We start from the raw sequence: 15555 nt of genomic DNA, 5'->3' as shown, positions 1-15555 counted from the left end.
GAGGCTTTGTTGCGAAAGCCGATTCTAGATTTGATTTTGGATTGAAAATGTTTGATATGAGTCTGGAAGGAGAGTTTACAGTCTAGCCAGACACCTAGGTATTTGTAGTTGTCCATGTATTCTAGGTCAGAACAGTCCAGAGTAGTGATGCTAGTCGGGCGGGCGGGTGCAGGCAGCGAACGGTTGAAAAGCGTGCATTTGGTTTTACTTGCGTTTAAGAGCAGTAGGAGGCCATGGAAGGAGTGTTGTATGGCGTTGAAGCTCGTTTGGAGGTTAGTTAACACAGTGTCCAAAGAAGGGCCAGATGTATACAGAATGGTGTCGTCTGCGTAGAGGTGGATCAGGGAATCATCCGCAGCAAGAGCGACATCGTTGATGTATACAGAGAAAAGAGTCGGCCTGAGAATTGAACCCTGTGGCACCCCCATAGAGACTGCCAGAGGTCCGGACAACAGGCCCTCCGATTTGACACACTGAACTCTGTCTGCGAAGTAGTTGGTGAACCAGACGAGGCAGTCATTTGAGAAACCAAGGCTATTGAGTCTGCCGATAAGAATACGGTGATTGACAGAGTCAAAAGCCTTGGCCAGGTTGATGAAGACGGCTGCACAGTACTGTCTTTTATCGATGGCGGTTATGATATCGTTTAGTACCTTGAGTGTGGCTGAGGTGCACCCATGACCAGCTCGGAAACCGGATTGCACAACAGAGAAGGTATGGTGGGATTCGAAATGGTCAGTGATCTGTTTATTAACTTGGCTTTCAAAGACTTTAGAAAGGCAGGGCAGGATGGATATAGGTCCATAACAGTTTGGGTCTAGTGTCACCCCCTTTGAAGAGGGGGATGACCGCGGCAGCATTCCAATCTTTAGGGATCTCGGACGATACGAAAGAGAGGTTGAACAGACTGGTAATAGGGGTTGCAACAATGGCGCCGGATAATTTTAGAAAGAGAGTGTCCAGATTGTCTAGCCCAGCTGATTTATACGGGTCCTGGTTTTGCAGCTCTGGATTTGGGTGAAGGAGAAGCTGGGGAGGCTCGGGCAAGTAGCTGCGGGGGGTGCGGAGCTGTTGGCCGGGGTTGGGGTACCCAGAAGGAAAGCATGTCCAGCCGTAGAGAAATGTTTATTGAAATGTTCGATTATCATGGATTTATCGGTGGTGATCGTGTTACCTAGCCTCAGTGCAGTGGGCAGCTGGGAAGAGGTGCTCTTGTTCTCCATGGACTTTACAGCGTCCCAAAACTTTTTGGAGTTAGAGCTACAGGATGCAAATTTCTGTTTGACAAAGCTAGCCTTTGCTTTCCTGACTGACTGTGTGTATTGGTTCCTGACTTCCCTGAACAGTTGCATATCTTCACAACTGTCTTGGTATGTTTGGACCATGATAGTTTGTTGGTGATGTGGACACCAAGGAACTTGAAGCTCTCAACCTGCTCCACTAATGATCACCAGTGTGTGTTTGTATGTGTCTGTGTGTGTGTGGTTGTGTGTGTCTTGGTATTCCCTACCTCCGTCCCAGAGCAGAGTGACCCCCAGGCGGGAGGAGAGGGACACAAACAGACCCACTCTCTCCAGAGTCAGACCGCTGCCAGAGTACGACTTGGGTAGAGTCACAGGCATGCTATTCACTGTCACGGCTTTACCTGTCACACACAGGGACATAATGGTTAACTTCTTTAGTCTGTATTGTTTTCATCCTGATATGTTTATAGCTAACATCACGATGAGTGACTTTATTACATGCAACATTGTATTTATATCTCTCAAAGTTTCTTCTCTCACGTACCATCCATCCACCCTCCAACCTCTACCCCCTCCCTCTCGTCATAATTCGCTCCCTCTACCCTCCCCCTCTATCCCTCATCCCTCCCTCCCTCTCATCCCAACTCCCTCCGTCTACCCCTCCCCTTCCATCCTCCCTCCCTCCCTACCTCTACCCCACCTATCGTCCCTGCTCCCTCCCTCTACCCCTACCCCCTTCCATCCCCCTCCCTCCCTCTCTTCTCCCACTCCCATTCTGTCCTTCTCCCTCCCTCCCCTCTCCCCCTCCCTCCCTCCCTTCCTCTCTTCCCATACCCCCCCTCACTCCCTTACCTCTTAGCAGGTGAATGGCGGTGTTGCCCACACTGAGGCTGACTGACTTGGTGCAGGTGACCCCCGTGCTGCCACAGGGCACGTTCTCCGCCGTCACACTGAAGAGACCGCCCACTTCCTGCGCCAGCACATACTCACAGTCGCCCAGAAAGGAGAAGCAGCGTCCGTCGAACGTCACATAGTGAGGGTCACCCGTTGCCACGCAGGTCCCCGCACATAGGGACTGGCCGCAGTGCCAGCGGCGCTCCTTGCATATGCTGTAGGGAAAGCCCAAATTCCAGGCAATGAGGAGTTAAAGACACTGATGTGCATTTTGTTTTAAAGCGTTTGAAATATTGGTACCATCTAATTCCATAGCGCCAACGTATTCTAATCATTTTGGATCGAGGCCTGCAGATTTCTCTTAGTGCATAAAGTTTAAGAGCTTCATCAGAACAGACATCATGGAAATGGACTTCAAACCACTTTTGCACAGTTTATAGCTAACTGAAAAATGTAGAATTTGGGTTGAACTATCCCTTTAAGATCCACTGTATTGCCATTCAGAGTTCTAGTGTTCTTTATGGTCATAAAGTGAACCGTTTATTGCTTCCATGTGATAAAAACGTGTTGACATAGATGCTTACCACGTGTTGCAGTCTTTGGTGATTGTGTCATTGTTGTAGTACAGTCGACCATTATGGTGACACGGACACTGCTCTGGGAGGACACAGTGACTGCCCTGGGGTGGCAGGAAAATATATAGGGGAACGGAAATAATGCAGACAATTACATTGATAGAAGCCACAATCTATCTGCAATATTAAAGCTGATTGTCTATGGCTGAGGGGTGACAAGTTTTAATGCTTAGTTTGTGTCTGGAGTTATTCATTGTAATCTTTAATTGCTGAGACATTTCTACTTCATTCTCTATGTGCTGAGATGGGAGGAACGAACATCCAGGTAGGAGGAGGGAGGGACCCACCAGGAGGACGGTCCCCTGGGGGCAGACACAGCCTGCCCGGGGCTCTTGGCAGGGGGAGGTTGGGGGTCCAGGAGATGCTTGTCCCGGTGCATCCAGACTGGAGCAGGTGAGTAGACAGGAGCGTGGAGAGAAGACCAAAGAGCCTGGACACTGGCCTACCTCTGGACACACCTCCTTTGTGCAGTTCCATACCCCACGCTCACACACACTACAGAGAGGGGAGGAAAGTAAATGGGAGAGAGATAAAGACAGAGAAATAAGTGTGTGTGTGTGTGTGTGTGTGTGTGTGTGTGTGTGTGTGTGTGTGTGTGTGTGTGTGTGTGTGTGTGTGTGTGTGTGTGTGTGTGTGTGTGTGTGTGTGGTACTAGCTTGTGCAACACCACACTCAAGGTACATGTGCACAGGTCAATATTTTAATTATCTAAGCCAATCCTAAAGCTGAATACAAACTCCACATTACCACACTAAATTCAAACAGGTAATTAAAATGTCAGCTAGGGTGGCAAGTAAATGACTGCTGTTCAGGGCTATATAACCAGCATGCACCAGCCCGTTGACTCTTGCTGTTATGTGGCAAAGAAATGCAATGAAATCAACCTATCCTGACGCAGCAGAGAGCAGACCATAGAGTGATTTCATCAGAGCTCTTACACCACTGAGATTGGATGAGGGACGAACAAACAGATAACACATTGGAAGTATACCCAGTTACATATCACAGTACCATATCATGCCACTGCTTGCAAAAAACCTTAACATATATGGAGACATATATCAAGGAGTATAAAAGATTTATTCACTATTTAGTAATGAACGCAGGTTTATAAATGGACCCCTATGGTAAAGTGTCACCAGGAAGTGAATAGTTTGCACAATGAACGCACTACTGCGTTAAACAATGACCCTTCACCGCCATAACTAATTTGAGCTTGAACGACCACACAGTTGACACAATGTTTGTTTTTATCCGATTTTTAGCGACAAACCTATTCTACAATGTCTACGGCGTCTACAAATTCCAATGGTTCCATTGGTAGACAAAGTATTTCTGTATCTGCCTTAGGCCTATCTGCCCTGAGGTCAAAGATAACTTCTGCTGACTCATGCCTACCTTCCATTTATGAGAGCTGTTCACCAGCTTCAGACGATAAAGACCTTCACACGCTGTGCCGCCTTCACATGCCGTGTCGGTCACAAAGAGACACAGCATTTATGGCAGAGATTGTAAAAATCGACCGGGTAACTAAGTTAATTATTATGCCATTCTGTATCTAATTTTCCTTCTCTCTAATTTTCCTTCTTTCTTTCTCTCTCTCTTTCTTTCTCTCTCTTTCCATCTGTGAGGTTAGAATTATAGGGATATTGCTTGGGTCTGTATCTGGTGTGTGAAGAATGATCGGGTAGACACCAGGACAGCCAAGTCACCCAGTGTCTCAAAAGAAAGTGTTGCAATGCAACATCTTCAGTAGAGAGAAAAAGTAGACAATGAAACATACTAAAAAGCCCAGGATCATTGTTGGGTTGAGTGGGGAAATGATAAACCAGGGCATTCAACATGTCATTTGACTCTTGACCCCTAGGCACGAACCAGGTGTTGCAGTTGTTATGGACGGTACTACCAGGCTGGTACAGCTTGTTTCCCCGCATGCATGGGCACATAGAGACGGGCACACACTGGCCCTTGTCATCCTGTGCCAGACCTGGAGGGCACTGGCAGCCTGGCACGCAGCTCCGGTTGCTCTGCTCACAGCTCCAGCCCTGCCGGAGGTCAGTACAGGAACCACCGCATGGCCGACCACACTCCTGGTACACCTGTCCCCCTGAACACTGCACCGCTGGAGGGGAGTGGAAGAGTATTGGAAAACGTACATGTATGTTTTCATATTTGACCGGAGTGTTTAACTGATCATTTTCAGAACCTTTGACATTACACAGATTGTGCCCCCAACATTCCTGACGATAGTCAAACCTCCCACTGACATTGGAACATTGTGTAGCGTTTTAGGTATATAAACATTGGCTGTTACGGCAGAAGGTGTGGTTGCGCCAGCTGACAGGCACGCCCTCCTGGGCACAGTGGCGGGCGTAGGCGGTGAGGACGGTACACTGGCAGGGCCTCTGGGGGCCACAGCCACACACCTCAGTCAGACACAGACGCAGGTAGGGCTCCCTCTCCACCACGTCATGACAGGCCTCCAGAGACCAGAGAGAGAGAGATGGAGAAATACACTCATTGTTGGAATGATCTCTACATTGTCAAAATGGACAATTTTACTTGGGAGACAAGACAGTGCTTTTGTACTGAGCAGCGCACGCACGCGCGCACACACGCACACACACACACACACACACACACACACACACCTGGAACACAGGGCTGTGTATGACAGAGCAGACAATCTCTGCGTACTGTCTCCTCTGGCTGTAGGAGCCACAGGGGTCCGGCGGGGCCGCCTGGGGGGGGAAGACAGTCCCCTGTGGTGAACTTAGCAGCGAAGGAGGAGACAGTGTTCTCTACGTCCCCCTCGGGAGTGGTGAAGTCATCATGCTGATTCCAGGTCAATGTACCACACAACCCTCGGATCTGGAGGAAAACACACATCAATTCAATACCACCACAGATGATGCACTTACACAGGCAACCCAATTCTGAACTTTTGACAATAATTGGTCTTTTGACCAATCAGATATTTTGACAATAATTGAGCAACAGATCAGAACTGGGCTGCCTGTGTAAACACAACCAGAGAGTCAGGACCTTGGTTTGGTAAAGAATTAAGTTAGAATGGGAGCGAGGTAGAGTTTTACCTTGTGAGCAAAGCCAGGCTGCAAGGTGATAAGGGCCAGGGGCCCGTCCAGATGCCACAGGAGTTGTGCCCCGAACGTCTGGACCACCAGGAAGGAGGATGAGGACCTCCGCACCACCAAGTCCCCCGTCACCACTGGCAGCGCCTCCCTTTGGCCATTCAGCGTCACTGCACCTGGAACAGGACAACAATGCACCACATATTTATTTTCCTGCATAGAGGGCTCTGCCCCAGCCAGTTCAAACTGATTGGTTGATTGAGTGATTGACTGATTAAAAACACATTACAGACAACACCAATGCAATGGCGATAAACAGAAGTTATATCAGCCCACCTGTGTCGGTGATGGTCACTGTGGTACGTAGAGCGGTGACAGACATCTCTCTCAGACAGCCCTGTCCGCCACCCAACACACACTCTCCACCTCGAATGCTCACTACCAGTTTCCTGTCCACAAAGTCCTGCATATACACAACAAATGTTTTCCCTCTAATAAACAGACTTAGATACACTAGCAAAGACACATAGATGTGTCTTAGTGATGTACAAATTGCAGGAAGAAAAACTTAAGATGTTTCCAATTAACAGCTAATCAAAAGCCTGACTTTTCACGAGAGCCATCGGGGTTTGATACTGACAGATTCTAAAGGAGCAATATGTAATAAGACAAAGGAAAAATGTCAGATGATGTCTTGAGTGACACTTTCTACAGGAAATGTGCCTTTAACTCCTTAAAGAAATCTCTAAGGTCGATGCCCATGCCTCTACTGAAAACAAATTAGCATAATACACAAATCCCCATAGAAATCTGTCAGTTTAAGCTAGAGATATTTGTTTTTGCATTGGTTGTGCCTCAATCCATCGCATCCGCCTACGTAACACTTCCGCATCTGCGGTGAAAAGTGACAGAGCTAGAGCGGTGTTTGTCAGACCCTGAGACATCCCGAAAATCGGCCTTCTTACAAAATTGTCTGTAGAGTCCGAACCGTTTGGGCTACATACCAATATGACTCCTCTGTGTAAAGGTTTCACTCTCACGAAAATGTACATGTCGGTTGTTACTTTAAACAATTCCATATAGCTTACTAGCACCCCCTCCCCCACCTCTCCCCCGGCTTAGACTCCTATGGGTTAACTTTCAGTTATATCCAGTTACTATGGAAACGGTTCCTGATGGCATCTTACCTCTATGGCAGTGAAGCCACAGTCCCCTCCCTGCAGAGAGTACCTCTTGTTGTCGAAGGTAGACACCTGCAGACCACCCATCAGGCTGCACTGGGCAGCACACCTCTCCCCTGAACACTGCCACGCACCTGCTCGACACACACTGAGACAGGGGACAGAGAGAGAGAGAATGAGTTTTAGAGGGAGCAAGTAAGAGTGGGGGGGTTGTCAGAGAGGGGTGAGAGAGAGACAATGAGAGAGAGAAAAGAAAGGTATGAAGGGGGGTGATAGGGAGGGATGGGTCGGATGAGAGGACATAAAAAAAAAACATATTAATGATGACCCCTTTAAGCTTTTAAGAATAACATTGGCTGCCCACATTTTCAGGACACCTCCAGTAATGGACATGTAATTCCAGCCACTCACCAGGTGTTACACCTCTGCTGGATGGTGTTTCCTGACTGGTAGGTGTGTCTGCGGTGGAAACAGGGGCAGTCGTCCCTCCTCAGGCAGAGCCCCTGGTGCAGGTAGAGCCCAAAGGGGCACTCACACCCCCCTACACACTCCTCCCTGCACTGGCCCGAGGCAGGGGGCTGAGGGGAAGAGCAGCTAGGGGGGCAGGAGGACACGCAGTCGGAAAACACCTGCCCCCGCGGACACACGCGCCCTGGGAGAGAGAGAGAGAGAGAGAGAGAGAGAGAAAGACAGTTAATCCCTAACAGAGAATGGGTATTTCCTGGTACTTTCCAATACTGGAGGTCTGGAGGGGGCTGTGGGGCCTTACCACACAGTCCTGAGCTCCTCCAGCTAATGATGATGTGTTGTTGGGCACACTCGCGGGCGTAGCTGGCCAGAGTATCACACGTGGCGTCCTCTCTTTCTCTGGTCCCCAGGCTGCAGTGCAGGTACAGACATGTGTCAATGTAGGCCGCTGGGTCCACCTGACCAGAAAGGCAAAGTCATGGGTTTCACAGCAGGATTACTGGTTACCATTGTTATACCATTGCTGAAATATTATATTATATTGTTGGAAATCTGTTTGTCTAATATGGAAAGTCAGTTGTATGTGTTTGCGTGTGCATGTGTGTGTGCATGTTAACACAAAGCATGAGTTATGTTGGAGTTCCTCACCCTGTGGTGACACTGTGTAAAGGGGCTCTCCAGTAACCGGTGACACACTGACTCTGCCTCCCTGCGCAGAGCAGAGTCCCCTGTGACATCACAGCTGTGGCCTAGCTCTGCTGCGTCGTTGCAACCCTGAGAAACACGGAGGGTGGGAGAACTAAATTACCCAGAATGCCTAAAACAGTCAAAGCTCAAGTCTTTCTGAAGGCTCTATTGAGCCTCTGCTGTATATATATAGCCTAGTTTTCAGATGATACTATGCCTCAGTCTGATGGTCAGGCACTCGCCACGAATTCCCAAAACTGGCAGCGTACTCCGATACACTCCCAGTCATTGTGGTGAAGTCATCTATGAGGACACAGGAAAGATAGTTGAAGGACCACAGAGAAAAAGTCACTAGTTTTCCAACATTGTCATAGCCTTACGATCAGTAAGGTGCAATCAGTACTCATGAAGGGAAGGAGATAAGGAAAGGAAGCTAGGAAGCCCCTGTCTGGTCCCCTCACCGTCTGCATTGTTGTTATAGACTCCACACAAGCCTCTGGTGGTGGCAAGGTGTTCTGTGGTGACCGTCAGGTAGACAGTGTAGCCCATGTCGAACTTCACCCGCACCCCCAGACCGCTCTCCACAAACACAAAGTCCCCCAGCCAATGCACACTCACTCCTGTACACAGACACAGCGAGGGGAGGGAAGGAAGGCATGGTAAAAAAAATATATCGTCATGGTACAGGCTAGCTAACGAAACAAGGGGTATTGTGTGAAGGTGAATGTGAGCTTGCTTGACAACAATTTCAGAACTGACAGACAGAAGGAAAGGAATGGAGTAGTCAAGCGTTTCAGAACTGACAGACAGAAGGAAAGGAATGGAGTAGTCAAGCGTTTCAGAACTGACAGACAGAAGGAAAGGAATGGAGTAGTCAAGCATTTCAGAACTGACGGACAAAAGGAAAGGAATGGAGTAGTCAAGCGTTTCAGAACTGACAGACAGAAGGAAAGGAATGGAGTAGTCAAGCGTTTCAGAACTGACAGACAGAAGGAAAGGAATGGAGTAGTCAAGCGTTTCAAGTGTTCTGACTACAGGCTGTTGGAATTACCATTCTGAAAGAGCGGTTCTCCTTGAGGAACTAGCAATCCATTTAATGTTAGGTTCCTGAGGTGAACAGAGACCAGGTCTAATCCCAGCATCATCCTCAGTGCCTGGGAGAATGACAAATCAGAAATGATGCCTTTTTATTCAACCCAAAGCGCTCCACATTCTATAGCATCCACCAAGCTACTTTGTGGGAGATCACTCCACACATAGGCTAACACAGCGGAGAGACAAGGAGTGATAGTTCAGCTTATCGGAAGCTACTGTACCTTGCTGCAGTCTCCCCGACCGTTACACACAGTGCTGATGTACACAGCCCATGTCCCATCTGTAGACGATGCTAGGACGTACGTACAGTCGCCCTGGAAATGGAAGTGCTTTCTGTCAAAGGTACGATAGTGAGCCCCTCCCCAGCTCAGACAGGTGGCCGAGCCCTGGGGGTTCCGGGCGCTCCCCAAATGACCTCCCCGCACAAGGGGAGACGACTGAGAGTCTAAGAGGAGAGAAATGGATAGAGTCGGGGAGAGAAATGGAGCGAAATTAAGAGAAATGGAGAGAGGAAAAGTCAACAGAGAGTGTTGAATAGATTCATTACTCTTCATCTGCACATGTGAATCATTATGTTGACTCAAAGCAGCTCCACGTCAAGGCCACACAGGAATAACTGCCTGTCTTTAACTGGCAGACATATTTATAACCAATCTCCTCTGAAAAAAGTTCCCAAGAACCTCAGCCTTTAACCCCACGAGACAAACATCTGACAGTCTAGACCTCCTAGTGATCTTTATCAAGTACATTAGACATTCAAAGCCATTAGAGAATATAGAGCAGTGTTTGGTTCTCAATTAGACAATTTTCCTCTGTCAAATTCGACCACTAACAAATGTTGTCCTCAATCAGTGTAATACTGTGATTGGCAGAGAAGGTGGCGCTGTGGAGAGCGGTACAGCCTACAGCACTGACCAGCCAGCAGGGTGTAGGTACAGGACAGGCAGGTCTGGTCAGACGCGTTCTTCCAGCTCAGGCCCCACAGGCTGCCACAGCACTGCTCCATGGGCATCAGAGAGGAGTTGTGCACCCCTGGGAAGTCCTCGCAGCTCCATGTGGAGTAGCAGTGGCCCCGCACACCCACGCCTGGACCAGAAACGGGGGACAGTGTGAAAGAGAGAAACGGAGCTAGTCAGACAGAATGATGAGGAAATATGTTCAATTCTTCTCAATATGCAGTCCATTTTTTTGTCCCTCCTGCTGTCAGAAGTCTACTGATAGCCAATGTAATCAATAAGATGGACACACATAGCGTCAATTGAAAGTGAATAGTACTACTGTATAGTAAGTTGTTATTACCCTGTGAACAGCGTGGTCCTCCCCAGCCTTCACAGCACCCCCTCACAGTCTTATTCACCCTCTGGGTCTCCATCTCAGTGGGTCTGCTCAAAACACATACAGTACATGTATTACACACTGCACAAGGCAACACACAATACACTCAATAACTGGCATATTCATTTTGTTCTTATACATTCAAGTCATTGCAGCTTTCATATCATTATTGAACATTTTGTGTTAAAGTACATTTTTGGAGTCATAGTAATCATCTCCTCACTTGTATAAGAAGCAGACTGCCTTGTGACCCAGTTGTTTGTAGTACAGTGCAATGCCGTCATCACCCCCGTGCTTGTGGCGCATCCTATCCACATCCAGCCTCCAGTCCTGCGTGTTGTATTGGTACACCTTGGAACAGTCCACCTCACGCTGAAGACGGGGGGAAATGATCCGGTCCACTCTTTCCTCCACTGTGTGTTCACACCAGTGCCTGGGGTTGTGATAAACAACATGAAATGAAGTGTATAATATAATATAATAATAGATGCCATTTAGAAGACACTTTTATCCAAAGTGACATAGAGTCATGCATGCATACATTTTTTTTTAAATATGGGTGGTCCAAGGAATCCAACCCACTTTCCTGGCATTGCAAGCGCCATGCTTGTGTTTAGCTGGGCGGTGTGCTTAACTGGAAGGTCCAAGTAGGGAGTGTCTGCACCAGAGTCCAACAACGCCTCTATTTCCTACCTAGAAAATAATGCTCCCTTTCTAAAATGCGTTCAAGAGATTATCCTGAGATATGGCATCACAGTCTGGCTCGGCAATTTATCAGTCCAACTAAAATCTCAAATTTCCTCCTGACACAAACTGCCATGAAGGCCAATGTATGTGAGGCGGCGTCCCTCCCTGCAGACTATTTCTGAACAGACCGTTATCAGACACACGCAGAAACTTATTCCAGACCCCATCCCCTGTGCTTCACTCCGAGGAGGCTATCAGCTCCTCCCCTCAGGCAGACGCTATAGGGTCCCTACATGCTGAACAGGTATAAGCAGTCCTTCATTCCCTTGTCCATCAAATACCTGAACAGCAATAAGTAATGCTGGGCTGTGTTAGTAGGTCACTGACTAAATGTGCAATATGTATTATGTATATGGCTATATGAGAAGTGGATCATGTGTATATTGGGAAACAGGTAATGTATGTATTATGTTGAGTGTGTAATGTAGTGTCTATTTTGTCTATTTTGGGTGTCTAAGACAATTTTCCCCCTTGGGGACATTAAAGTTCATCCAATCTTATGCTCTATAATCTGAACTGCTCGTAGTCTATACTGTATATCCTATCATTTACATATGAGTTTATTACTTTGGATACTGCCTTCTTCTATTTTTTATTTATTATTATTGATTATTGTACTGCAATGTTGAGGGAGCTATCGCACAAGCGTTTCACTGCACCTTTTATACATGCTGTAAACTGTGTAGCCCTACGTGACAAATAAAATGTGATTTTATTCGATTTTTTTTTACCAACTGAGCTACAGAGGAGTGAAAAATAATTTAAGTGAAAAAAAGGGAAACATGCAACCATGATGTAAAAACAAAGGGGAAAACGATTTGTAAATATGATTAACTTGTCGGAAAGAAGTACCCCTTCCAATAGATATATAGTTTAGTAAATGTAGTGTAAAGCAATATAAATTGTGTTTCCTTTCTCTTAGACTCTACGGTGGTCAGTTCTTACCCCACCACCATTACCACACGCAGCCCAAGCAGAGACATCAGTAGAGTCCACATACTGCTCACTCTCTCCGCTCTGTGATGCCTTGGAATAGAGTCCTCTGAGGAAAAAAATGATCTCTCAATATTTATACACATACAGGAGTAAAATGTTAAACTGTGGCAGTGCAATCCATTATTATATTGAGTGACTAAGGCAACAAATACATATTTACATAGGAAGAGATGACACAGGTTACTCAAGAACAATAAGATAAACTGGGGATAAAATACAGCCAACTGAAGGCAAGGAGTAGAATAATAGAATTCTCACCTGGATATAACTGGTTTCAGATAGAGCTTGGCACTTCGATAACCTGGGGGTATTCCTTTGACTGTTGATCCTAATACGGTATACCACTGATTTACTTCCCTTTCCTAGATCAAGGTATCTTCGTTTTCTTTCTCTCTGTCAGGTCCTGAAAGTATATTCTCAGTAAGGGGATCTGTTGCTTTATAAGGGGCGGGTGCCCCTTTCACAGGGTTTTAAACGGTGTCCGATTCCCGGAGGAGCACAGTGCCATCTGAGGAGCACCTCATTGGCTGAGAAGCCTGAGGGCCACAGCTGGGAGGGCTGCCATTGGCCACCAGACGGAAGGATGGTGACACTCGGACCTCCTGCCTGTCCAACGGTACAGGACCAAGCAGGATTGGGGCTGAGGAAGGAAAGAGGAGGAAGGAGGGGGTGACACTGGGTGACACAGAGGGGGTACAGGCAAAGAGAGAGAGACATCATCCATGATGGAGGGATATGTTTGTGCTGGTACTAATCCTATAAAGAGAGGCGTTTCGGGAAGGATGGCAGTGGCGTTTATTTAATAAAACATGTCAATGGACAGGAGCCGGGGGGCTTTCAACCCGGCCAATATCCCTGGCCTGACCCTTTGACCCCCAGAGAAAGGAGACACAAACACAGCTGCCACCAAAGCCCTGCCTGTCTGTAGCTCTCATCTGGAGCATGGCAGCCATTTTGGATCCATTCGCGGCCACAGCCCTTCAACACACCTCACTAGTTACCAGAGAGAGAAAGAAGTGAGTTAACTCTCAGACCGGGTTTCCATCGACTGTGATTAAATGCTTGATTCAGCTAGTTCTGGTACCAACTACTTTGTTTCCACAGAACAGAAGTAGATAAGACGTCAATCTCCCAGTGTTATGTCCCACTGGGCACACATTGGTTGAATCAACATTGTTTCCACATCATTTCATTGTTTCCACATCATCATGAAACATTTCAGCGAGCAAGCCTTTCTAACCGACCTGGCCCTGGTATCCTGGAAGGATATTGACCTCATCCCGTCAGTAGAGGATGCCTGTTTTTTTTTTTTAAATGCCTTCCTCACCATCTTAAATAAGCATGCCCCATTCAAGAAATTTAGAACCAGGAACCGATATAGCCCTTGGTTCTCCCCAGACCTGACTGCCCTTAACCAACACAAAACCATCCTGTGGCGTTCTGCATTAGCATCGAACAGCCCCCGTGATATGCAACTTTTCAGGGAAGTTAGAAACCAATATACACAGGCAGTTAGAAAAGCCAAGGCTAGCTTTTTCAAGCAGAAATTTGCTTCCTGCAACACAAACGCAAAAAAGTTCTGGGACATTGTAAAGTCCATGGAGAATAAGAACACCTCCTCCCAACTGCCAATTGCACTGAGGATAGGAAACTCTGTCACCACCGATAAACCCACTATAATTGAGAATTTCAATAAGCATTTTTCTACGGCTGGCCATGCTTTCCACCTGGCTACCCCTACTGCAGTCAACAGCACTGCACCCCCCACAGCTACTCGCCCAAGCCTTCCCCATTTCTCCTTCTCCCAAATCCATTCAGCTGATGTTCTGAAAGAGCTGCAAAATCTGGACCCCTACAAATCAGCCGGGCTAGACAATCTGGACCCTTTCTTTCTAAAATGATTTGCCGAAATTATTGCAACCCCTATTACTAGCCTGTTCAACCTCTCTTTCGTGTCGTCTGAGATTCCCATAGATTGGAAAGCAGCTGCTGCCATCCCCCTCTTCAAAGGATGGGACACTCTTGACCCAAATTGCTACAGACCTATATCTATCCTACCCTGCCTTTCTAAGGTCTTCGAAAGCCAAGTCAACAAACAGATTACCGACCATTTCGAATCCCACCGCACCTTCTCCGCTATGCAATCTGGTTTCAGAGCTGGTAATGGGTGCACCTCAGCCACGCTCAAGGTCCTAAACGATATCGTAACCACCATCGATAAGAAACAATACTGTGCTGCCGTGTTCATTGACCTGGACAAAGCTTTCGACTCTGTCAATCACCACATCCTCATTGGCAGACTCAATAGCCTTGGTTTCTCAAATGATTGCATTGCCTGGTTCACCAACTACTTCTCTGATAGAGTTCAGTGTGTCAAATCGGAGGGCCTGTTGTCTGGACCTCTGGCAGTCTCTATGGGGGTGCCACAGGGTTCAATTCTTGTGCCAACTCTTTTCTCTGTATATATCAATGATGTTGCTCTTGCTGCTGGTGAGTCTCTGATCCACCTCTACGCAGACGACACCATTCTGTATACTTCTGGCCCTTCTTTGGACACTGTGTTAACAACCCTCCAGACGAGCTTCAATGTCATACAACTCTCCTTCCGTGGCCTCCAACTGCTCCTAAATACAAGTAAAACTAAATGCATGCTCTTCAACCGATCGCTGCCTGCACCTGCCCGCCTGTCCAGCATCACTACTCTGGACGGTTCTGACTTAGAATATGTGGACAACTACAAATACATAGGTGTCTGGCTAGACTGTAAACTCTCCTTCCAGACTCACATCAAACATCTCCAATCCAAAGTTAAATCTAGAATTGGCTTCCCATTTCACAACAAAGCATCCTTCACTCATGCTGCCAAACATACCCTCGTAAAACTGACCATCCTACCGATCCTCGACTTCGGCGATGTCATTTACAAAATAGCCTCCAATACCCTACTCAACAAACTGGATGCAGCCTATCACAGTGCCATCCGTTTTGTCACCAAAGCCCCATATACTACCCAACACTGCGACCTGTACGCTCTCGTTGGCTGGCCTTCGCTTCATAATCGTCGCCAAACCCACTGGCTCCAGGTCATCTACAAGACCCTGCTAGGTAAAGTCCCCCCTTACCTCCGCTCACTGGTCACCATAGCAGCACCCACCTGTAGCACGCGCTCCAGCAGGTATAT

At 47.4% G+C, this 15555-nt stretch overlaps 1 protein-coding gene across 1 annotated transcript in view; it reads right to left on the bottom strand.

The window, feature by feature from the left end:
- Positions 1-12762, bottom strand: part of sspo (SCO-spondin) — a 77972-nt gene extending 65210 nt beyond the window's left edge. The window contains 23 exon segments of the mRNA XM_014181106.2: positions 1511-1645; positions 2097-2353; positions 2723-2817; positions 3061-3268; positions 4649-4895; positions 5088-5253; positions 5425-5502; positions 5504-5644; positions 5869-6041; positions 6202-6328; positions 7053-7194; positions 7458-7698; positions 7816-7972; positions 8163-8288; positions 8419-8504; positions 8663-8821; positions 9253-9355; positions 9518-9741; positions 10212-10382; positions 10596-10678; positions 10855-11064; positions 12324-12420; positions 12633-12762. Of these exon segments, the coding sequence (XP_014036581.2) occupies positions 1511-1645; positions 2097-2353; positions 2723-2817; positions 3061-3268; positions 4649-4895; positions 5088-5253; positions 5425-5502; positions 5504-5644; positions 5869-6041; positions 6202-6328; positions 7053-7194; positions 7458-7698; positions 7816-7972; positions 8163-8288; positions 8419-8504; positions 8663-8821; positions 9253-9355; positions 9518-9741; positions 10212-10382; positions 10596-10678; positions 10855-11064; positions 12324-12376 (3382 nt within the window). The 5' untranslated portion in view covers positions 12377-12420; positions 12633-12762.
- Positions 12763-15555: the final 2793 nt, after the last annotated feature.

The sequence above is a fragment of the Salmo salar genome, chromosome ssa29 (genome assembly GCF_905237065.1).
Source record: "Salmo salar chromosome ssa29, Ssal_v3.1, whole genome shotgun sequence".
NCBI lineage: Eukaryota > Metazoa > Chordata > Actinopteri > Salmoniformes > Salmonidae > Salmo > Salmo salar.
The sequence above is the reverse complement of the archived record's forward strand: the minus strand, read 5'-3'. Positions and strand labels throughout refer to the sequence as shown.